At 34.8% G+C, this 24541-nt stretch overlaps 3 protein-coding genes across 3 annotated transcripts; 1 reads left to right on the forward strand and 2 right to left on the reverse strand.

Moving 5' to 3' along the window:
• Positions 1-12074: 12074 nt before the first annotated feature.
• Positions 12075-15492, reverse strand: LOC117692590 (uncharacterized). The gene is made up of 2 exons (XM_034480990.2): positions 15391-15492; positions 12075-13790 (listed from the first exon to the last, which is right to left on the reverse strand). Exon 2 carries the CDS (start codon positions 13592-13594, stop codon positions 12752-12754), a length of 843 nt encoding a protein of 280 aa, XP_034336881.2. The 5' UTR covers positions 13595-13790; positions 15391-15492; the 3' UTR covers positions 12075-12751.
• A 2194-nt stretch (positions 15493-17686) lies between these two features.
• On the reverse strand, positions 17687-18882 carry LOC117692591 (uncharacterized). The gene is made up of 2 exons (XM_034480991.2): positions 18749-18882; positions 17687-18646 (listed from the first exon to the last, which is right to left on the reverse strand). Exon 2 carries the CDS (start codon positions 18631-18633, stop codon positions 17830-17832), a length of 804 nt encoding a protein of 267 aa, XP_034336882.2. The 5' UTR covers positions 18634-18646; positions 18749-18882; the 3' UTR covers positions 17687-17829.
• A 239-nt stretch (positions 18883-19121) lies between these two features.
• LOC105324968 (E3 ubiquitin-protein ligase RNF185) lies at positions 19122-23667 on the forward strand. Its single transcript, XM_011424255.4, has 5 exons — positions 19122-19400; positions 19621-19752; positions 20951-21005; positions 23078-23195; positions 23422-23667. Exons 1-5 carry the CDS (start codon positions 19255-19257, stop codon positions 23517-23519), a joined length of 549 nt encoding a protein of 182 aa, XP_011422557.1. The 5' UTR covers positions 19122-19254; the 3' UTR covers positions 23520-23667.
• Positions 23668-24541: the final 874 nt, after the last annotated feature.

Here is a 24541-nt window from a genome sequence, read left to right on the forward strand (position 1 = left end):
TTTTTGAGAAAAAGATTTTCGAAAAATACCAACAAATTTTCAATAATTCTCAATTACCTCCCCTTTAAAGAGGGCGTGGCCCTTCATTTAAACAAACTTGAATCCCCTTCACCTAGTGGTGGTGCTTAGTGCCAAATTTGGTTGAAATCTGCCAAGTGGTTCTTGAGAAGAAGATGAAAATATGAAAAGTTTACAACAACGACAACGACAAATTGTGATCAGAAAAGCTCACTTGAGCCTTTGGCTCAGGTGAGCTAAAAACAAAATAAAGGAAACATAATTGCATACTTTTATTGAAAAACAATTTTTCACAGCTAACAATTGTAAATTACTTTAAACAGCCATAATTTTGTTTGTTATAATTTCTTATTAAACACAAACCACAACAAGGCATGATGTTTTCTTAAAGTTCCATTACAGTAACTGTTCATGAATTATCCGATTTAATTTGAATTACTGGTAAATAGTCTGTAGAACACATTAAGGAATATGCATGTGGGTAGAGGTGACAGGTTAACCTCAAGAGCTGAAAAGAATCAACAGGTAAAAACCATGTGGCCACCAATAGCTGAAATTAAAAAAATTAATAAGCTGTGTTAATACATGTACCGGTACTAATAATAGCTGTGTTTACATTAACATATGCATAGTATTTCTGAGAAAAAAAAATACACTGACCATGCAGTGTAATTAGTGTGACATATCCCGATACGTGACATTAGATGACACAGGACAGTTTTTTTTATACATTTCATTGTAGCCTGGGGACGTGTGTCTTCGGAACCCTGTAACTAGAATTTCCTCAGTTCCCATTCACCACAAATACCTTTAATTCACTCTTTATAAGGCCAATCACCAATTTCTGAAGAAAAGTACTAGTCAATTAACCTGTAAAATTTTCTACACACTGGTTTTTATGAGATTTTGACCCTTCCATATTTTGCTAATTTTTCATGATTTTTCAGCTTTTTAGACCTCCCCCAGCCAATTCCCTGCAAAGGGTTGACCTTCCATACCATGTGCATGTTGCACCATCACATGTCAGAAACTTACCGGTGTATAGTTTATAATGCCCCGTCCACCTACTTTTCGTGTTATTTACCCTCCCGTCTGTAACTTGCATTTTCACTGTCTAAAGTCAACACAACAGTCATGGCCGCAGGTTTCGCATTTTACTTCTGAATCTCATGTACCTAACATATGGGGCCTACATATTGAATATCAATTTCAACAAGAGACATCCCTCTAACTAATGATAATCATTAAAAATCATTTCATGAATTTTAGCAACACTCATAAGCCTTCAAGTACACCAACTCTCAATTTTACAAAAATATTGACGGGTACTTTATCCGTAAACTGTCCCTTGCTGCCTTTAACTTACACTAACATTCTCTGAAAAGTCATCTTGTCTTAAACTTACAAAGCTTATGCTATTCTGAGAAAAAGTATACCTCATTTTGCCAATTTCATTAAGGATTAAGAAAAATATCGCCATTTAAGTGAACCCAGCATTTCCACTTTCTTCTATTTAACACAGATTCATAGGGCTCTCCATAAATAAAGCATCTTTACCTAATCTTATAGTGGTCAACTGTTGTTCAACCTCCCTAAATAAGAAACCTTATTCAAAACTACATACATATACATGATATTATCATGACAGAAGCATCACATCACTTAGAAATACCCTTACATGTATACCCTCCCCCTATTTTTTGATTTTCCTAAGAAGCATAAGTTTGAACACTTTAACCTAATATTATGAAACTTGTGGCAATTCCCTTGAGTCATTTCTCACACATATTTAAAAACAACCATCACTAATATTGAAAATTGATCTTTTCTTGATAAATGGATGAAATGTAACATTTTTTTTCACAAAAAGACATGCAGCCATACATGTGATTTCTTGTTTTCATGAAACAGTAAGCTTATAATCATTTTTAGTGATTATCTTATTTATTCTGGTTTCTAGTCTCCTTTTAACTTTGCTAATATAGTAAGACCTACAAGTGTGATGTCTGCTCTTAATTAAAATGAAATTCAAACACAACCGGGTACCTGGGGACGGATGAGAATTCCATGATAAATGTTCAAATTTTACATGTTTTCCTACATTTTTGATGTATATATACAATAAAAGGGTAAACAATTGTTGTTTCTTGGTCATTTCAAGAGTAATTATTATAGCAGAAGTTATTTCAAGGTCAAATGTACATTTACATATCCAACATGTAATGGTAATGGAGACAATTGGAAAGAGGGGGTAGCTTTTTGAATTCTGTAAATATATCTAAAATATCACTTTTGGATAGGAAGGAGGAAAAACTTGAGTTTTTTGACATATTGTATACTTTGATAACTGCATTTGTCTACATGTGAATTTTATTTGAAAGAAAAATATGCTGTTTTAAAAAAATTGAGTTATATAAATCAGGTTGCTTATTATGTTATTTCATGAAATCAGACAGCAAAATTGCTGCAAATTTATAATTTCAATAATTCAATTGATCAAAACTCTTTTACTGTGCAGTATTAATTCTTATCTCGGTAATTAACTTATTAATAAGCCTATTAATTGTCATCAGGATAGGAAATACCTACTTTCTAAGCCAATTTACTCTAGTGGTGGTCATTCTACACATTTAAAAGGGATATACTTCCCTTGTATATTATAGCTAATAAATCATGTAATGACATATATAACAAACAAAATCATCCATTTTCCCATAATAGACTACTTTTGGTACAAAATCCACTCAAAATTATAGTTAAATGAGAAATCTGAAAAAACCATGTAGTCTTGAAACTTACACTAACCTTCTCTAAAGTCATCTTGTCTTAAACTTACAAAGCTTATGCAATTCTGAGAAAAAGTATACCTCATTTTGCCAATTCTATTAAGGATTAAGAAAAATATCGCCATTTAAGTGAACCCAGCATTTCCACTTTCTTCTATTTAACACAGATTTATAGGGCTCTCCATAAAAAAAGCATCTTTACCTAATCTTTTAGAGGTCAACTGTTGTTCAACCTCCCTAAATAAGAAACCTTATTCAAAACTACATACATATACATGATATTATCATGACAAAAGCATCACATCACTTATAAATACCCTTACATGTATACCCTCCCCCTATTTTTTGATTTTCCTAAGAATCATTAGTTTGAACACTTTAACCAAATATTATGAAATTTAAATGCTTCTATTCTGATCAATTGAATTTTTAAGCAGCGTGAAATTAAAACCATCGAAATTGATACTTTAGTCAAAATCATGAAATTTTAACACGGTGGAATTAAAAAGACTTACAGTATTTCATCCGAACAGCCTCAAAGTATAATTTTCTGCTATACTATTTTTTTTAAATGAATTCTACTGGGTTTTTTTTTTTGCAAATAAATTTAGCGAGGATTTTTTTCTCTTTTCTTACTAATGACAGGTTTTAAAAACAATATTATGTTTAGCATGTATAAAATTCCATAAACAATTTTACAAAGCTTTGGATTTTAGTTGCACAATGAAAAAATGAGGGATTGCACGATAATACATGCTCATTTTCAAATTTAAAGCATTGTTGATTTCTTTTCCTAGATAGAGATATGCACAAAATGATGTTGCTCTGTGATGCTTTGCCAAGATTAAAAGCATGAGAGAGAGAGAGAGAGAGAGAGAGAGAGAGAGAGAGAGAGAGAGAGATCTGAGGCACATGTAGTAAAAATTATTACATACATTTGTCTTACTGTAAAAATTGTTTACAATGTAGATGTGTTCTGCATGTAAAGTTTACCTAAAATGAATCAATAAAATTCAATATATATAAAAGATAAACTAATCTCAAAGAATTTACAATGTTCTGTGAAATAATCAAATCTTGAGAAGAATGTTTTATAGATATCAGGGAATATTAACTTAAAATCTGAACTTAAAGTTCTTTTCACCTTGCACTCTGTTTTACATGCTCTTTCACAGGCGATAATCATATATAACGGCGAGCCAGACAAAAGTTCTAATTTTAATTAGAATGAATATTTACCATGTTAAATATATTTATTTAATTAAGCACAAGCCTGTCTGATTTCTTTAATTCATTAATTAAGTGGAGGTGATATGGTAAAGATCTGCTATATTCAAATATTTAGGGTAAAGTTATCATCATGCAAACATGCACTCTAATTACAACATTCTACTCTTGTGTGCCTTTGGACCCCCACCCCTTTTAATTGCACTGTTTCACAGTGTGTGGTGTGTTGTTCAATACAAAATAAGACATACATATACATAATAATAAATAGAAATTCAAAAGAGTAGTGTGCAAAACATACACGTGAAAATACATTGGACAGATAATATCGCGAGATTTCTCAGACTCAAATGCCCGCTTTTATATTGTTACGCACGTCAAAAGCGGAGGTTAGAGTCAGAGGAATGCCGGATTAGATTGAAAAGTGCACAAACACTTTGAAAAGAAAAAGTAAATACGACATATCCTGTATTGAAACATACCTTTATAATCTGTCATACGTTAGTTGAGCTGAAATTTCCACTATCGCGGTCTTGCAGGCCATTCTTCTGAGACACCGCTATCAGCTGTTGTTCGCGGTCAAAACATGGCGACTTGACATGGGGAATCGTACGATAATTATTTCGATTAAAACTAATAAGACTAATAAAAACTAACAACGTAATTATCGATCGAAGTAAGGAAATCGTTTCGATAAACACTCTGATTAACTATATAAAAAAGGAGTTCGGTTTTATGACCTGTACGAAATCTTTTCAGCGGGAGTTACTTTCAGTGGGAAGTTTGCACTATTTTTTAAACCAATAACGAGGAATCCACATTTCCAGAAAAATCAATATTTAAACCCCGATATCTCTGCAATGCAGTATCCGATTTTAAAACGAATTTAAGTTTTGTATTTAGCTTTGCAAACTTTACAATATGCATATAATTTTATGTTTTTATAAAGTTTTATGACCAGTACGAATTGTTACAGTAGAAGTTACTTTCAGTGTGAATTTTGCACTATTTTTGAAACCAAGAACGCGGCATCAAAATTTCCGGGAAAATCAGTTTTTAAACCCCGATATCTCTGTAATGCATCCTCCGAATTTTAAACGGTTTTCAGCATTAGATTCAGCTTAAAAATCTCTACAAAATACGTATACGTTTTTTGTTTGATCAAAAAATTCAATTTTTCGAAAAATTTGATTCGCTTCCAGTTTCGACCGGAAGTGACGGATTTTTATTATATAGCCTCATTACAGAGGTAAATCGACCAAATCATAACCATTGAAAATTTCAAGCCTCTATCATAAAGCGTTTTTGAGAAAACTCCCGGACAAAATCACTTTTTTAAAATTTAAAAAATGACGTAACGTCAAAACGGAAGTGACGTTGTCTTTAAAACTTTAACATCTTGGAGGGACGATACCTTGCTAAAATCTCTGGAAGTTTCATTGAAATCGGTTGAAAACCTTTTGAGTAATGAAGCAAAAAAGGAGTCAGAAAAAAAAGAAAAAGTATAATAATAATAAAAAGAAACCGAAGAAAAACAAAAGGGTCTTCCGTTGGAAAACGGAAGACCCTAAAAAGTGAAAAAGAAACAATAGAATAATAGTAGGGTCTTCCGCTGAAGACGGAAGACCCTAATGATTGCCTGTTCAAACACAGGATCGACGAACAATGAAAAATGATGCTCTACCTCCTTATTTACTTGGAACATCTTACATCTAACAGTTTTATGAAGTTTTATCAGATTTATTTATATCTATGTATATAAAGAAATATTAAATTTTTTTGATAAATCAACGTAAAAAGATGATATGATATTAATGAATAGTATTTATTTAAAACTATCAATTTATATCAAAACGCGTTTATTCGCGAACGTTTCGCATTTATTCGCGAAAGTAATGCGTTTATTATAATCCGATTATTAATCGATTTAATTATACATTGTACCTGGATCTGTAATAGCTTTCTAAGCTTCTTGCACATTTCTACACTATTATATATCTATTTTTTATTTGTTACCTTTATGATGAGTAATGGGGCATTTGAAAAGTATAAATTTTGTAAAATTTTCATTGTTCTGCAAGTTTTTTAATCTATGTAGCTAATCATTCTTATTTCTGTTGACAATAGGAAGAGGGTCTGGTTTTTAATAAGAGTGATTGGTGAATTTTTTAAATCAGTTTTTTACTCATAGGAAATTGGTGCCAAAGTAATAAAATTGACATGTTTTGTGTTAAAAAAATTGCGGAATAAAAGCATACTTTTCAGGGTATTAGTTGTTTCCTCTCTATGACATCACTGGTACTATGACGTCATAATGATCTATGAGGCATACCGGGAAATTTTTTGGATATTGATAGTTTGCAACAGTCTTGCCAACTTCGTCGTGTGCTTTCTGGCGTTGAATCTCCGTGATGATTTGATTTTTCTACGACCCCTCGCAGTCACGAAATTTGGGATCAATAGTACAGAACTCATCAGGTAAAACTCGGCAGCATCTAAATAAATATACTTCTTTAAGAAATTGTCCATGATATGTCCCGTGTATTTTTAATGCTGGGAAATAAATTATTTCTTAATTGTTCATATATTTTAGACGAAATGTATATTATTTTCATCCATAATTTTTCGTTTCAGTCGAAAAAAACTCCTGAGAAATGGATTTCACAAATAGGAAAGACTTCTTGGTAGGAAGACTTCCCTTTAATGATGACAGAGATAGCTTGGACAGCTGTTCACTGGACAGCTATATGGACAGTGACGCCTCTTCTCTCGGTCACTCGCCTTCGTTCCATGAGAGCGGCCGCTTGATTCCAGAGAGTGCCTACACAGAGTTGACAGACTCCACCCTAACCTTGACCCCACAGAGTGCCAGGTGGCGACCCCCCACTGGCTTCTCGCCAACCAGTCCACCACCGATGTACTATCACCCCGGTCGGCATCATGGTAAACACTGCCGAAATGTGATGGGAGTCAAGGGACAGAAAGGGACCAAACCTCATGGGATCCCTGGTAGAGGACACCAACCGACGCGATATGGCGGACAGTACGTAGAGGTCAGGCATGTAGACAGATATGGCCATGAGTACAAGAGCACCAAACTCCCTGCTATCCATACAAAACTTGCTTCTGTGTATGGCATCCCTCAGACAGTCAAGACTAGAAGATGTGCAACGGTGGTCCACAAAAACACCGGACAGCGAAAGACTGGCCCAAAGCAAGAGTCCATCGGAGTGACCCTACCTCCCATACACACGGCGCATGCTCAAAGTCAATGCAGGAAAAAACAGAACAAAGCCACCGAGAAAACGGCCTCAGTTCAGACCAAGGCGACCTCAGGGACCGTCCGATCAGACCTGGATGTCTTACAAACCCGTGCTTTGGCCCCACCCTTCAACACGTATGTAGACGAGGCAGCATCAGCCCGATTTGTCTGTCATTATTACGGCGAGCATCGCTGAATACAAAGGCAACTTTACAACCTAGCAAAGTATTATGATGTAATGCAACAAGCAATAACCTGATTTTTTTTTTGGGGGGGGGGGGTGAAAGAACTTTCTGAGTCAGGGTCTGGTTCTTAGATCTTTTCTTGGCCTCTCTAACGTGTTAGAATTTGCAAGCTGTTTTCATGGGTAGCTACAAATACATTCGCCCGTACAAGAACTGTGTATTTTAGACAATTCATGATATGTCGATTTTTTAAATTCATTGGCATAAATTCCAATGCCCATCGCAATAACTCCGGTTAAAGGACACATGTATCCAAAGCTAGTATTCCAGTTTTATAGCTAGTACTCCGCTGCATGGATGACTGGATTCGGCAAGAAAGGCAAATATATACGTCGGTGTCACAAAAGCAAGGTAGCCAAAGCAAACATTCCAGTGTATCAGGAACCCGGTACCCATCGCTAGTACTTTGTGCGCTATAACATGATTCCGGTACCCGTTTATAACAATCCGGTGTAACAGATCTCTGGTACCCAAAGCTAATATTCCGGTATATCAGGGATCCATTACCAATCGTTAATGCTCCGGCATAACAGGAATCCGTTATCAATCGCTAGTCCCCTGTTATAACAGAACTCCGGTACCACAAGTACTCCGGTATCACAAGCACTCCGGTATAACATGACTCCGTTACCAAAAGTACTCCGGTATATCAGAACTCCGGTACCACAAGTCACCAGTATAGATAACAGAACTCCGGTACTCATAGCTAATGCTCTGGAATAACAGGACTTACTACCCATAATTAGTACTTTGGAGAGTCTTTCGTAACTATATTTTAAATTGAAATTTACTTTGGAATATTTATTATCTACCATATTGAGTTTTAAATGTTACTTATGTTTATTTTATCTGAATATGTATTTACTATTTACACGATTTAACATGCTAAACATATGGTCTTTTTGCAATATGCATATACCATATACATGTATTTAAATTTTAATCAATAAATAAAATCAAATGAATACTATTTAACTTGTTTTCGTCAATTTTAATACCTTTCTGGTTCAAACATTGAGGATTTATTTATTTAAGGTGGTATGGGACACCTGTCGATATTAATGTGGATAAAAGAATATTACAATTGAAATACTTTCACCGGTACATAATTTCCAAATTTTACATTATTTTACAAAAAAAAAAAAATGTTTTAAATATTTTTGGAAAGGTAAAACTTATAAAAGCCGCAGTGGGATTCGAACTCATGGCTTACAGATTCATAGTTAACGCTCTAACCCATTGCGCATTCTATATTTTGATGTTGACATTATTTATCAATTTGATTTCTAGTGTCAAGGCCTGAAGTTAAGTATTTTTCTCATATAAACAAAAAAATAAATAGATAAATAATAAATCCTCTTCCTAATAGGTAGAGGGTATATATGATTTCTTTTTATATATGTGAAAAATATCACTCTTTAGAGCTCTATGAATAAATCTGATTATTACCGTAAGGGTTGTAATTATAATCATTGCATGTTTCTATAATATCCTGTACATTTAAACAATAAAATGCTTCCTTTTGGGGATTCATTCGGGATATGAAGGTAGCGACATTGCAGAAAAAATACATAACCCGCGTTAGCGATGATCGCTACCTTCATAACCCGCATGAATCATCAAAGAAAGCATTCTATTATTTATATGAACATCTTTCTTTAACTAATTAATAAATTGATTATGAAAAGTTAGTAAAATTCACTAAATTACTGTTAATGTACATAAGTACGTTAGCTAAAAGAAACAGCCAAATCGTCTCCTGTGAGACTTTGAGTCTGACATCATCATGATTATTTTGTGCAGTCCGTGATTTTTCTTAGGTTGCTGGTGGCTTCGACCAATCGATAAACAGAACGTGTCCATTTTATTCCTGTCAGTATCTTGTCAGTTTCAGCCGTTGTAGATTTCGACCAATCGATAAACGGGGCGTGTAGATTTCAGTCTGGCTGTTTCTATAGAGCTATGAATTAACTATATGTTTCCGTAAGAAATAGAGGAAATAATATTTAGTAGATGTAAATATATATCGTTGCAAACGGCATACCTGGTTATCTCACAAAGAAGGAAAAAGTAAATCAATTTTCTACATTAAATGATACGGTCAGCGTTGATATTCTTTCGGGGTTTTCCCAATTATTTTGTTTTGTTTCTTTGTTATTTTTCTTTTTTCTACATGAAATCAAATAGCTTGGAACAAATTTAAGAAATTCAAAAAATAACAATAAAACAACACACCAACAGAAACCAAAAAGTTAAGTTTTTAAATGGACAACCAAGACAATGCTGTCATTTACTGAACTTTATTTTATCAAATTAGATTTAGTACAAGAGTGCCTAATTTATTATGATAAAATAATTTAGTAATGATAAATGACTGGAATGAGACTATAGAGGGTTTTTTGTTGACTAGTTGCAGAATTTCTCAAGCAACTTTATGTCTGCTTTTTTTGTCCAATAACGCAATAAAAGTTGTAATTTAGTGTTACTAGTACCATAAAATGCAAACGTATTTATTGTTTGTTTTGAAAGAAATAGGGTGGCAGTTTACTTTCTCCTTAACCAAAACTGTGCTCTGTTGCTTCTTTTCAAATACGAATTGGTCAAGCACCAAGTCGATTGTAATATGAAATGCAATATAAAATAGTTGTTTCTTCCTTAATTTTATATGGATCTGAATTTTGAACCCATCACAATGCATAATAAAAACACAAGTTATCTAACTCCGAAGTACGTGGAGTACCCCTTACGTGAATTACATTCATTTTTGGATTCGCTTTTAACGAAAAATCAGCGAACGTGTTTATTCCTTTCTACGGTAATTTATCTATGACATGCTTGCCTTTATTGTGTTTTACCTGAATAAGCAGCGTTCAAACAAAGCTCGCCGAATGTATTAAGTTGTTTCATCTAACGAGCCCCCTTGTAAGATGAAGTGCGCGTCACTTGATGAGGTTTCACATGTAGGGGGGTTGGGAGAAGCTATTAAAAGATACATTTTATGTTACGATGTGTGAACAAGGCGTGGCTTTCAGATATTTTTGGTTGATGGTTACCGTCCTTGATGTTTGCAATGTTTCATCTTATTTCATAAAACAGGTTGAAGAGAATGGTAGTAAGCACTTTACCACTGCGTTTCGTCTAAAAGCGAAATTTATGAATGCCTTTTCCAGAAGGTGAGGAGGGGGTAGTAAAAGGAATTCGAAATTCGAAGTAAGATACCTTTTGTTATAATATTATACTGAACTATACTGTAAAAACAAGCGCCTGTGGAACAAGTTCGTTATGCTTCATGAAAAGTTTCGGCACAACCCCAATTTTGGATTTGCAATAAAAAAAAATACAATTTTTGAAGAAATGGGATTAAAAAAATGTAAGCACGTGCTTACACTGCTTCAATGTAGCTACGCCACTGCCACGCATGAAAAATATTACATTGACAAACGTTTAACTAATTTTATTCTGACATTCTTGAGTATCTATATACGTACATGTACATTACCTTTATATGCAATTAAAAGAAACATGTTTAAAAAAAATTCCAACTGTTCCGTGATTCGAACCCAATCAAAAAATTTGGATTAATTTACAATCTATATACTTACTGCATAACCACTCTACTAATCTAGACAAGACACAAATTGGGGAAATTTAACACAGCGTTCATAGATTTTTAAGGTATTCATGATTTTTTTCAAAAGTTAGATTTTGAGAAAATACGCCTCCTTGAAACAAAAATCGGGAATGGCAGTTCTCAAGAAATTGTCTGACTCTAAACGTCAAGATTAAATTATTTTTGTTTCAAGGCGGCAGTTTTTCACAACAATGAGGATTCCTCTCTTATAAGGCATGAAATCTGCAACATTTGTTTGTGTAACCAGGGTTTATATCAAGGTCATATAAAAGTTGAGTGAGTTTTTATGAATAATTAAAATGTTTTCCTTTGTAAAATTGCCCCCCCCCCCCCAAAAAAATGTGGCCCAACCCTACTCCTCAAGATTATGATTTTGACTAATTTTAACCTATACACACTATCTGAACTGATTAAAATTACAGCTTTTCTAAACAAATTGTGTTTTAGAAGATGATTTTTAAAGATTTTTCCCTATTTATTCCTATGTAAAAAATTTGAACCCCCCTCCTCACGAATGGTGGACCCAACCTACCCCCGGGGATCATGATTTGAACTCACTTGAATCTACCCTACCTGAGGATGCTTCCACACAAGTTACATCTTTTCTGTTCGATTTGGTTTCTGAGAAGATTTTTAAAGATTTCTCTCTATATATTACGATGTGCCCCCCCCCCCCCCTTTGTGGACCCACCCTATCCCTGGTGATCATGAACAAACTTGAATCTACCCAATTCTGGCCAAATTTTTAAAAATACCAAAATTAAAAAAAATAATTTTTAATTATCTCCCTTTGAAAGAGGGTATGACCCTTAATTTTAACAAACTTGAATCACCTTAACCTAAGGATGCTTTGTGCCAAGTTGGGTTGAAATCAACTTAAGTGAGCTAAGAACCAATTCAAAAAGTTGTTTACAAATTATTTATTAGACATAATAAGACACTATTTAAGGTATACAATGCACAACTGCAGGGTTTATTACCGGTACTGGTGTGCATGAAACAAAAGTTACTCTTTCTTCGTGGAAAGAAATCATAATCGAACAAAGTCAAAGAACGCCATTCAAATGTTCAAGAAATGTTGTACCTTCGTTTTTCAGCTTTGAGAAAAGAAAATGTATGCAGAATTATATTTTTATCTTTAAGAAAACGATTCAAAATTAACTCCTAACTCCTAAGAGAGCTAAAAAAAAAAAGTCTTTTTTTCAATTCAAACTTTAGTGTCATTTTTTCAACAATAAAATGTTTTGATTTTTTGGACATATACCAAACAATGTTTTTCTGATTGTATTCATATAATGCACATAGTTTGTTTTGACATTAAATGCATATACAGTCAATTTGTTGACAATACAATCAACACACTAAAACAAATACCAGTAGTTTCTTTCCATGATGTACATGTATAAACATGAAAAACAAAACAATGATATTGTTGACATGAACATATATTTTATATGCAAGAATCTATTATACAATATACGGTAGTTAATTATCTTTATGCAAATACATGTTTTATATATACCCACAGTCAGTTAATCAACATGTAATACATAAAAACAATGTTACACTGCTGTGTAATGTTCTAGACATATTGTATTTTCTTCACTATGCCTGTTCCTACCTCAGCCACAAAGAGGTTGTCTCTGGTGTCCACATATAAACCCCATGGATGGTCAAAATGACAGTTGTCAATGTAGCGGAGGAACTGTCCATCCTGATCCAGGATGTGGCTACGGTCGTTGTCAAAGTCTACAGTCAGGATCAGACCCTGGCTGTCTGTTGTGATGCCGCATGGACCAAATGATCCTTTGGTAGTAGAAGGAGGACCAGTGTAGGTAAACCGGAGTTTTCCAGCCTGATTGACCACCACTATTGCACTGGCCTCATAGTCTGACACACAGATATCTAGGTTCCTGTTCTCACTGATGTATTTAGTGCCACCAGATGAATAGAGAGGTTGTCCTTTGTCATCGTACTGGATACTTTGTTTCTCTGTGGAGCCAGAGTAACACATAACTTTTGTTTGTTTATAACAATCACTGTTTACAACAATCAGAAGGTCACCAGAGGAGGTACTACAGACACTGCGAGGTTTCCACCCCTGTAGTCTGATCACTGTCTGTATCTGTGTATTCTTCACAATGTTCACAGTTCCACTGTAATCAGTATAAACTAGATCCCCACTCCATGTCACTGCTATGTCCTGTGGACCATTCCCTGACTTGGTTTGGATTGACTTCACTAGTTCCCCCTGCAGGTTATAGAGTCTCAGGATTTTGTCATCACCACACGTCCACATCTCCTCATCACTCAGACAGGACACACTGCGTAATCCTCCACACTCGGTGTTTATCTGTGTGATGATATGTGGTATATCGATGAGTGGTCTGTCCGGGGGAGAAGACTCAGCACTGGGAGAATTCATTGTGTGGCAATGTTCTTCTGTTTTGATAGATAACGCTGACTGGATTGATCAGAGAGTTCTTCCCCCTCACAGGGTTTACACAGATGTATGACAAATGTCAAAGCTACATAGGGGGGGCTGGGGGTCTCACAGAAATGACACCGTAACACATCCTGGGCCCAACGCTCATCAATGGTCAAATACTTTTACTCATGTTCTGAAAAGTAACAAGAGGCCCATTGGCCACATCGCTCACCTGAGCAACAATAGGTATGATACAATCGGCTTAACGTAGTCATAATACAAAGTATCTGGACAATGTTGTATAATACATGAAGATCCTGTATAACTTAAAGTGCATTTTTTTCACCCTAGACATTCTTATGTTTATATAATCAAGTCCCTTTTCTAACAGGATGATTTCATAGTCATATCACATGTAGAGCATTGCAGTTCTCATAAAGATCCTAAACAATTGTTTATATATGGGATATAAACGTACATCAAACTCTGAACCCCTTGTGAGGCACAAGAATTGTCCAGGGGCCAAAATCTAAACAATTTGAAAGAATCAGCAATACGTCAAAATGCTTGCATGTGAGTAAATCCATATATCATAACAATTTCATTTTTTGTGAATAATTGAAATATTTTCCTTTGTAAAATTGAATCCCCAAAGTGAATCTACCCTACTTCTCAATATTTTGATTTGAAAGTATTTAAATCTACATTATCTGAGGATGCTTACAGTAAAGATACAGCTTTTCAAGGCAAGTGGTTTTAAATAAAAGATATTTTAGAATTTTTTCTATTTATATACATATATAAATTTTTGCCCCCTCCCCCTATGTTGTGACCCCATCCTACCCCCCGGCGATCATGATTTCAATCTACCCTACTTGAGGATACTTCCACACAAGGTTCAGCTTTTCTGGCCAATTGATTTTTGAGAAGAAGATTTAAAAGATTTATACTATATATTCCTATGTAAAAGTTCCACCCCCCCCCCCCCATTGTGGCCCCCACTCTACCCCTGGGGGTCATCTTTTGAACAAACTTGAATCTACACACCATGAGGATACTTCCACACAAGTTACAGCTTTCCTGGCTAATTGGTTTCTGCAGATTTTTAAAGATTTACTCTATATATTCTATGTAAAACTTTGACCCCCCCCCCCCCCACTGTGGCCCTACCTTACCCGCAGGGGACCATGATTTGAACAAACTTGAATCTACACTATCTGAGGATGCTCTCACACAAGATTAAGCTTTTCTGGCCTAATGGTTTTGGAGAAGAAGATTTTTGAAAAATATCAACAAATTTTCAATAAATCCTAATTATCTCCCCTTAAAAGAGAGCATGGCCTTCATTTTAACAAACCTAAACTCCCTTTACCTAATGATGATTTGTGCCAAGTTTGATTGAAATTGGCCAAGTGGTTCTGGAGAAGAAATCGAAAAGGAAAAGTTTACAGACAGACAGACAGATGGACACTGGACAAAGAGTGATCAGAAATGCTCACTTGAGCTTTCAGTTCAGGTGAGCTAAAAACCATTAGTATTTTGACAATAATTTTTATGTACACCATTTAGTCTTTTTATTTTAAGTCTCGTCCGGTCCGGGATAAACAGCCGGTTTAATTATCAATGAAGATATCTTGGGTATCATTGACAAGGTTGGGTACAATAATGATTACGCTATTTATGATAATAAACGTGATTTTGACACGTTCTTCCATTCACGTCTTGTTTTCCTTAAACCGAACAATAAGCGCAAGAATATTTTTACATTTTAAAAACAACAAGGACCCACTTACTATCACTATGTGTATGCCTCAAACAGAATCCAGTAAGTGAGTAACATAAACATCCAACAACAGCAAATTTCTTACGGTAGCCTCTATGGATAATAAATTGGTTATTCTGTACACATGTAAATCGTACATAGAATTTTGATTGGAATGAAGTTTTTTCTAAGTAAATAAAGTTTTATATCATTTTTAATGATTGTTTACGATAAGTATTCAAGTCATTGCTGGTACAAGCTTCCGTAGTTTATATGGTATTCCAGAGAGTAAATCCAAAGTCAACAACAATTTATGCATTTATTTTTTTAAATTCTCTTGCATTCTGAAGCTGTGTCATTTCATTGAACAGAAATCTGATTTTTTTTTTGGGGGGGGGGGGGGGGGCAAAAAAAAAGCAATCTAGCAATGGAAAATTCACGATCAATGCAAGAATACTCACGATTTCCACGAGTTCGATCAAAATTATTCACTTACCACGAGGTCAGTTCACAGAACTTTTCACAGAAGCGGTGCGGATCAGAAAACCTTGGCTAGCGAAGATGAGGTCAGTTATACAGGCACAGAGCATCGTTTCTTAAAGAGGGGGGGGGGGGCAAATTAACTCATCTAAAAATCTCGACAAGCGTGAAAAAAAAATCAAAATCATGACAGTCCTGATCCGTGGGTGGAGGTGGGGGGGGGGGGACATATATAACATTAATTTCACTGTTAATATCCTCCCATTTAATTCCATTTTTACATGCTCCCACAAAAGTTGAGGGGGTTGGGGGAATATACATGTTAATTTACTTTTTTATATGTAAATTAAAAAAAAAATGTTTGCTTAAAAAAAGGGGGGTGGGTAGCCCCTGCCTAGCGGCAATGTTACTGTGTTTGAACCACGGTATTGATATCAGGTTAACAGACATCTGGTAAGTGACAGTAGTTGAAAGTGCATGTGTAAACATTGTTATGGTGTTCCAATGGGACCACTTCAACCTTCGCGCTTTCGCGTTTTGGGCGAAGATGCGAGAATGCGAGGTTGCGAAGGAGAAAGTGTGAAGGTGCAAAGGGGGAGAAAAGAAATCGCGATGCGCGACGATGCGAAGACGAAAGTGCGAAGTTGCAAAGGCGAAAGAGCGATACTACTATCGCTCCTTTGCCATCGAAACTTCGAAATCTCTTAATTACTAGTACTGTATTTCGTTATAACAAGTCAATGAACTTTATTCTCTTAACTGAATTTACAGTGTAGAGAAAATGAGTCAGTATAAGTATCACTTTATAGCAAATTAGATATCTCATTTTAACGAGTTCATTAGCTATTTCGTTATAACGGTTAAATCATCTCTTTATAATGCAATACATGTGTATATACCGGTATAATGTCAATTATCCATCGTTACTCTGGAATAAGCCGTTCTTTATTAAATCAATTTTCAATTCCGCATTTTATGATGTAAGCAAAGACAAGAAACAATGTATTCAATAAAATCTGTTTATTACAATCATTCATCGTGATAAAAGACCATGTGAAATTCATATAAATACATATTGAAATAAAAAAAAAAAAGCATAAATGACATATTATTGACTTTATACGACTTTCTGTAATATATATTACACGCAAAGCAAATTTCAACTTTGAGAAAATATAATCACGAATGATTCTTCACCGGAAAACTATCTATGCATGGGTACCGGATTCCTGTTACAAAGGAATATTAACATTATAATGAATATCAGACTCCTGTTAAACACCGAAGTTCATTTGTAATAAAGTACCAGCGTACTGGAACCCTGTTATACCGGATCTCGAGTACTAGTATCAGCTATGCCGGGATACTGTCCAGGATCCTTTTATACCGGAGTTTTAGCTATGGGTACTGGAGTCATGTTACCGGGGTATTAGCTAAATCTGGGTACCGGAGAACTAGCTATAGGTATTGTTCACTGTCCTTTTATACCGGAGTATTAGCTTTGGGTACCGGAGTCATGTTGCCGGGGTATTAGCTTTAATTTGGGTACCGGAGTACTAACATATGGATACTAGAGTCCTGTTACACCGGAGTGTTAACAATGTGTACTCAGTCCTTTTCTATTGGAGTGTTAGCTTTGTGTCCCCGAGACCTGTTATACCGAAGCATTAACAATGGTTACTGGAGCTAGTCCTCTTACATAGGAGTACATGTTAAGTTATAGCGATGAATAAAACATTGAAAAACCATACATTGTCGTCAGATACGGTGATAAATAGGGGATGGGGGTTGTTGAAGATATACACATGTAAACAGATTTCAACTGCTAACATAAAATAGAAATCAAGAACACTATTTCTACCACACAGACCATATCTGCATGCCAAAACTCGCGCAACAAAGTCTCAAAACTAACCAAAAATGTTTCTTTACAGGTTCCATATACCGGTATGATATATTTCGTTCAGTTGTTAAATTATTGCCTTTGTATTCAGCGGTGCTCGCCGTAATAATGACGGACAAATCGGGCTGATGCTGCCTCGTCTACATACGTGTTGAAGGGTGGGGCCATAGCACGGGTTTGTATGACATCCAGGTCTGATCGGATGGTCCCTGAGGTCGCCTTGGCCTGAACTGAGGCCGTTTTCTTGGTGGCTTTGTTCTCTTTTTTCCTGCATTGACTTTGAGCATGCCCCGTGTGTATGGGAGGTAGGGTCACTCCGATGGACTCTTGCTTTGGGGCAGCCTTTCGCTGTCCGGTGTTTTTGTGGACCACCGTTGCACATCTTCTAGTCTCGACTGTCTGAGGGATGCCATACACAGAAGCAAGTTTTGTATGGATAGTAGGGAGTTTGGTGCTCTTGTACTCATGGCCATATCTGTCTACATGCCTGACCTCTATGTACTGTCTGCCATAGCATGTCTGTTGGTATCCTCTACCAGGGATCCCATGAGGTTTGGTCCCTTTCTGTCCCTTGACTACCCTCACATTTCGGCAGTGTTTACCATGATACTGACCGGGGTGATAGTACATCGGTGGTGGACTGGTTGGCGAGAAGCCAGTGGGGGGTCGCCACCTAGCACTTTGTGGTGTTAAGGTTAGGGTGGAGTCTGTCAACTCTGTGTAGGCACTCTCTGGAATCATGCGGCCGCTCTCATGGAACGAAGGTGAGTGACCAAGAGAAGATGCGTCGCTGTCCATATAGCTGTCCAGGGAACAGCTGTCCAAGCTATCTCTGTCATCATTAAAGGGAAGTCTTCCTACCAAGAAGTCTTTCCTGTTCGAAAAATCCATTTTTTACTTCTCTCTGAAATAAAATTACAAATATGAAGTTTTTTCTAAAAAGACAATGCATGGTTGTCAAAAAGATACAATTATAATGAAGGCTATACAGTTTTAAATAATTTACCTGTAAATCGTTTTCAATGTCCAAGCTTACAAGGCTTTATTAATACGATTTACTATGAAAATTGATATTTGGCGAAGTTTCACAACTTTTATCAAACTATGGATATACCACAATACATTGACGTCATAATAGAATAATTCTTAATAGAATTCTGGGAATGCATTATGACGTCATGAATAGGGACGGTTGAAAATGCTATGGGTCGCCAGTCTTTATTTTTTCTGTTTATCAACCAGAATTAAATTGGGCTTAGTTTCACCTACAAAATATATAGACCATTTATCATTTAAAAAAAAAAATAGACCTCTTCTGTATTCGGAAATAAAAACTGCTCATAGAATATTTTGTCGTTTATATTCGTATTAGAATTGCGCATGATTGAAATAAACTGCGTGTACTTCCGGAATATTCTGACAGGTTTTGTGAAAATTGCGTTATGTCAATTAACAAGTAGATTTGCTACTCGGAATTCAGTTTCCAGTTATTTTAACCTCGTTTAGCAACAGATGGCCGCGTCAGAGTCATCGCAGGACAACGGCCCGGGGGGAGCGACGGGTGGACCCGAGGAGGACGGCAGGGCTTTTTTCGAATGCAATATTTGTCTTGATACAGCAAAAGATGCCGTTGTTAGCATGTGTGGTCATCTTTTTTGGTAATGAATATGAGTCATGTGTCCCAATTATACCAAACATCTCTATTCATAATAGATTGATATAGAAGTTTCGCAAGAAAAAAGAATAAAATTATTGTGATGAAACTGTTACAACAGAGACATAAATAAGTACGACTTGATTAGATGTATTAGAATAATGCTTGTCACCTCTTAACGCATGTACTACCTAGTGTGTCTTATATCTGTTTCAATTTTGTAGCTGGCCTTGTCTGCATCAATGGCTCGAGACAAGACCAAATCGTCAAACATGTCCTGTGTGCAAAGCAGGTATCAGTAAAGACAAAGTAATTCCAATTTATGGAAGAGGGGCATCAGAGCAAACAGACCCAAGGTAAATCATTGTAAATTTTCTTTAGGAGAAAGGCAGTCAGTTTGAAATATATGACTATACTCTGAGGTATTCTTGAATCACATCTTCTTTGACATGAATGTGTTTTTTAGTTTAAAATCAGAAAATCTGTTATAAACGATTACTTGGGACAAACTACAATATCTTTGTCATTTTTATAGTTGATACAGGGGTAGAATTTTAGAGTACCTGCCCTCAGACAGGTCACAATCACAAAATTACCTGCCCTACCTTCAACTGAAACCAAAAAACCCCACCAAATCACTGTTATCTAGTTCATTTATTATTTTATAACAGACTCATAGATTAAGTCATCAAAATCTGACACTTGATCAGGCATTTATCATCCCGTGCTTTAATGTAGCCCCTCTGACGTTTTGTTTGATTGTTTTAGCATGTTTGGATGGAATGTTGTTGTCATAGATCTGTGTCTGCCGTGTGTTTTTATACTACGGATTTGGTTTTCCATTTTTCTATTGCTCTATGTTAATTTAAAGCTTGCATCGTTACTCAGATAAACATCCCATAGAAGCGTTTAAACGACGAGAAGAACACTCATTACGACCTTAGAGGGGGATATAAATAATTTACTTTATTATCGGAACCTCTCTTTATTTTATGAGTTTCATGTTTGTGAGTTTAGTTTACTTTCGTTTCTCAATACTCGGAAAACTATCGTCAACTTTTTAATCGTATTGGAAATACAAATGATTTAATGGCTAAGAAATAAGTACATGTCCGAGGACTACTACTACTTAACATATTAGTTGTCCGACCAGTAAAAATACTCGCCCCAGGCGTAGGGCAATGCTATTTTTCTGGCCCTGGTTGATAGAGGGCTTTAAATTATGTCTCAAGGATTCATTTAATCTTGGTTGAGATTTGACTGTGCTTGATATTTAAAATGGCACCGTCACCAAATCTCTTGACAGTCCTTCATATTCATGCCTGGAAGTACAGCCCAAATGTTGGCCTCTTGTCTTGGTTATACTCGTAATATTTATGTGTCTTGCCTGCCTTAAGATTGCAATTCTCCCCCATTCCCACCCTTAAAAAACAAGGTGGAAATCTATTTAAACCCGATTGATGCATGCATGATTATATCAATTAGTCATTGTGATTAGATCATTATGTAAATGGGTTACCGGTATATGCTAAATGAATTTTGTTACTTTTTCAGAGAAAAATTACCCCCCAGACCTCAGGGTCAGAGGTCAGAGCCTGAAAACAACAGGGTAAGCATGTAAACTTAACATAAACCCATGCTTGTAGTGAACTGTGCACAGATTATTTGAATTAGATATACATGTATAGATTTTTAAAAAAGGGTTATGAAGATTAAGGCATGACAAAAAATGTTTTGTCTTGTCAATTACTGTAAACTAACTTTTATTTGTGCGTGAAAATTTTTTGTGAGATTTGCGTGGCCCTTGTCATCATGAATTTTTTATGCTGTGGATCAGTCTTGAAATATGTCTAGCATTTTTGTAGCATCTAGTTCTTGATCACAAAAATTAGTCAACACGAACCAGTTTATCTTTGGTAGGTCGTGAAATAAAATAAGCAAAAATTGATATATGTTAATAACAAATATATACAGAAGACTATTTCTTCTGCTTTATTTTGACTTATTTATATGCAATCTAATAAAAATCAGACTCAGGAATATTTGATTAATAGGCATTTTGTATTGTAGATGTCTTGTTTTAATTATATTGAGCTATACATTCAAACGCAAAGATGATTTAGATTATACCAAATGTGAATCCTCTTCCCTCACAGACAGCTACATGTATGTAATATGAAGGCCCAGAAAAGTTGCATAATTAGAATACATGTGTATTGAAATTCAAATTCTGTGCAAGTCGTTAAGTAAGTGTCATACAGAAAAAATACCTTAAAAGTTTTATTTTAATATAAACTATTCTTATACCAGTTTTCTTTATGTAAATTGAAACACACAAATTTTGAGTCCATAATTATTATTTATATAATAGTGCTGTGTTGTGCATGAACTATGCCTAAATAATAGTCAGGGTTTGATACATGGTGCAGGAGCCGGAGGCGAGTGTACTATGTATCAAACCCTGACTACTATTTAGACATAGTACATGCACAGCGCAAAACTATTGTTATTATAATGCCGACTGTTGTATATACATGTACTGATGTGCTTTGCTATAAGTAGCTATGACATTTGAGTGTTGTCTTGTCCCTCAAAATAGTAACTGGAAGAGCAAGCATTTGTTCTTTCAAATTAATCTATTGATTTAATTGATTTTTTAATCAACAAGTTCTTGTACAATAAAAAAATCAACAAAGGTTTATGTTTTTTTCAAGAAATGAGGGATGTTTGACCTTTCCGAGAAAACTGGAAATGTTTAGCAGACAAAATCTGATTGATTTTTTTTCTTGTACATTCTTTATTAAGCGTCATTTAAAAAAGCATTTATGCGATTCTCATGTAGAATTTTGTTGAAAAATCTTTAATCAATTTGTTCAAAAGTTTATTAGAAACTTTAACTTTAAAATTACCATCAGTATTGAGGTGTTTTTGGAAAGATTAATAATTTTAGTTGCTTGATGTCAATCGTATGTATCTACATTTTATATTATATAAATACCATTTTACACATCAACGGCTAATGTTGGGATTCAAGAGGTAAAGATTTTAGGGTCGAGAGTATGGAACCCGCTGTCGGCGCTTGTAAGATTTTCGTTAAAACATTTGACATGCTCTATTTTGGTATAGTATGCTTAAGCTTTATAAACCCTATATGAACTATGCGGAAATAGATGAGTATTGAAAATATAGGGACAAATTGACAGGAGGTATAATAAATACCAGTAGTCATCCAGACTTGAAATTCATGTACTGGTACAAATACAATTTGGCATTGAATTTTCTATGTGAACTTTGACTAAAAGAGTCTGACTTAGACAACCAAAGTTCAAAGATGCACATTTTCCAAAATCGATATTCTCTGACTTATTACATTGTTACTGTGGTTTCATTAATATTCAAGGGTATCAATTTTCGTGGATAAAGTAAAAATCACAGTTTCAAGAATACGTAAATTCGTGGCCAATGACCCTATCAATACAAAATGTTAATAGAAATTGCATTTCAATGAATACTTAATTTCAAGGATCAACTTAATAACGAAATCCACGAAAATTGGTATTCAGTGAATAGTGATGAAACCACAGTATGTTATTTCAATTGAGAAAATTAGTTACTACATAAACATTTGCAACTCATATAAATGGTATTAAATTTTGAAAATTTATTTATAAAATATCTCAGGGTTTCCCAGGCTTTGCCTTTGGAGATGGTGGCTTCCAAATGTCTTTTGGAATAGGAGCCTTTCCATTCGGAATCTTTGCCTCCACATTGAACTTTAATGATGGAAGACCAGGTCCAGGTATACCTAGAACTAATTTGACTCGTCAAGAGTTTTGTGTTAGCTTTCATCAATTTGAAATAAAATGATACAGGTACATTGTGTAGTTTTGATTTCCAGTACTTGTAGAATCAATAATCACAATAATCACCATTTATGATAACTTTGTTATAACACATTTTAAATATTGATTAACTTTAGCTCTGAATATGAAATGAGAACTTATCTATGTTGTTGTTTATTTCAGCTCCACCTGGCACTGCACATCATAATGAAGAACAGTTTCTGTCAAAAGTCTTCCTTTGGGTGGCTGTTCTCTTCATATTTTGGCTCTTAATAGCTTGATGTAAACATGAAAAAACTTAAGAGGGAGGATTATTATTATTGTCATAATGATTAAACAGAAGAGAGAAAATGTGGTGTATGTGGGTGTGTGTGTGAGAGAGAGAGAGAGAGAGAGAGAGAGAGAGAGAGAGAGAGAGAGAGACTTAAATTAACATCACTGTGTGTGGAGTGTATATTTTGATTTATAAATGGGAATACATATAATTAGTAAACTGATTTAAATTTGTTTGACATAGAATTTCACAATACCTAATGTTAGTATATATTCTGAGCTGCTTAGAAATTCCAATTGTGAAAAGGATAGATATTTGTATGTGTGATGAATGCATTTGATTGTTTAAGTTTGTGTGAGATTAAATTTTATATTGTTTTCAAATTGATATTATTGTGCAACACTAGAGAAACATTGTACATGTATACGCATATATAGCAATGTCATATAATTATATGTTAGTACATTTATTGAAATAATATGCTGTAGGCGAATTTTATCAAAAGAATTGCAAAGTTTGTATGATTAATGGAAAAGAAACTCTTCTGTCGTATCGTGCCAGTGCAGGTATACAATATGTTCCAATATTCATTAATGTGTTAAAATCAAAGATTATTGTGATAAAATAGTCTTAACTTGTTAATTGTTGTTATGAAAATAAAACTCATTGAATGAGATGTATACAGAGTTGGTTTTATGTAAACAGTGATTTTAATTTTAAGTCACTTTTTTTTAGATTCAATCATCATTGTGATAATTGTATATTTACATCTACCAAGTATTATTCCATCTATTTCTTACGGAAACTTATACTTAATTCATAGCTCTATAGAAACAGCCAGACTGAAATCAACACACCCCATTTATAGATTGGTAAATATAAAGTGTATGAGTTCCTATGAACAATATCTAAAACTTTTTTTTCTATATAGTAGGCCAAGTGGTTATAATTATTATCAGTGACATAGGTACATTATCATTTGCTGGAATTTTGAAAATTAGATTTTGATACCGGAATATTGTAGTTTGA

The sequence above is a fragment of the Magallana gigas genome, chromosome 3 (genome assembly GCF_963853765.1).
Source record: "Magallana gigas chromosome 3, xbMagGiga1.1, whole genome shotgun sequence".
Taxonomy (NCBI): Eukaryota; Metazoa; Mollusca; class Bivalvia; order Ostreida; family Ostreidae; genus Magallana; species Magallana gigas.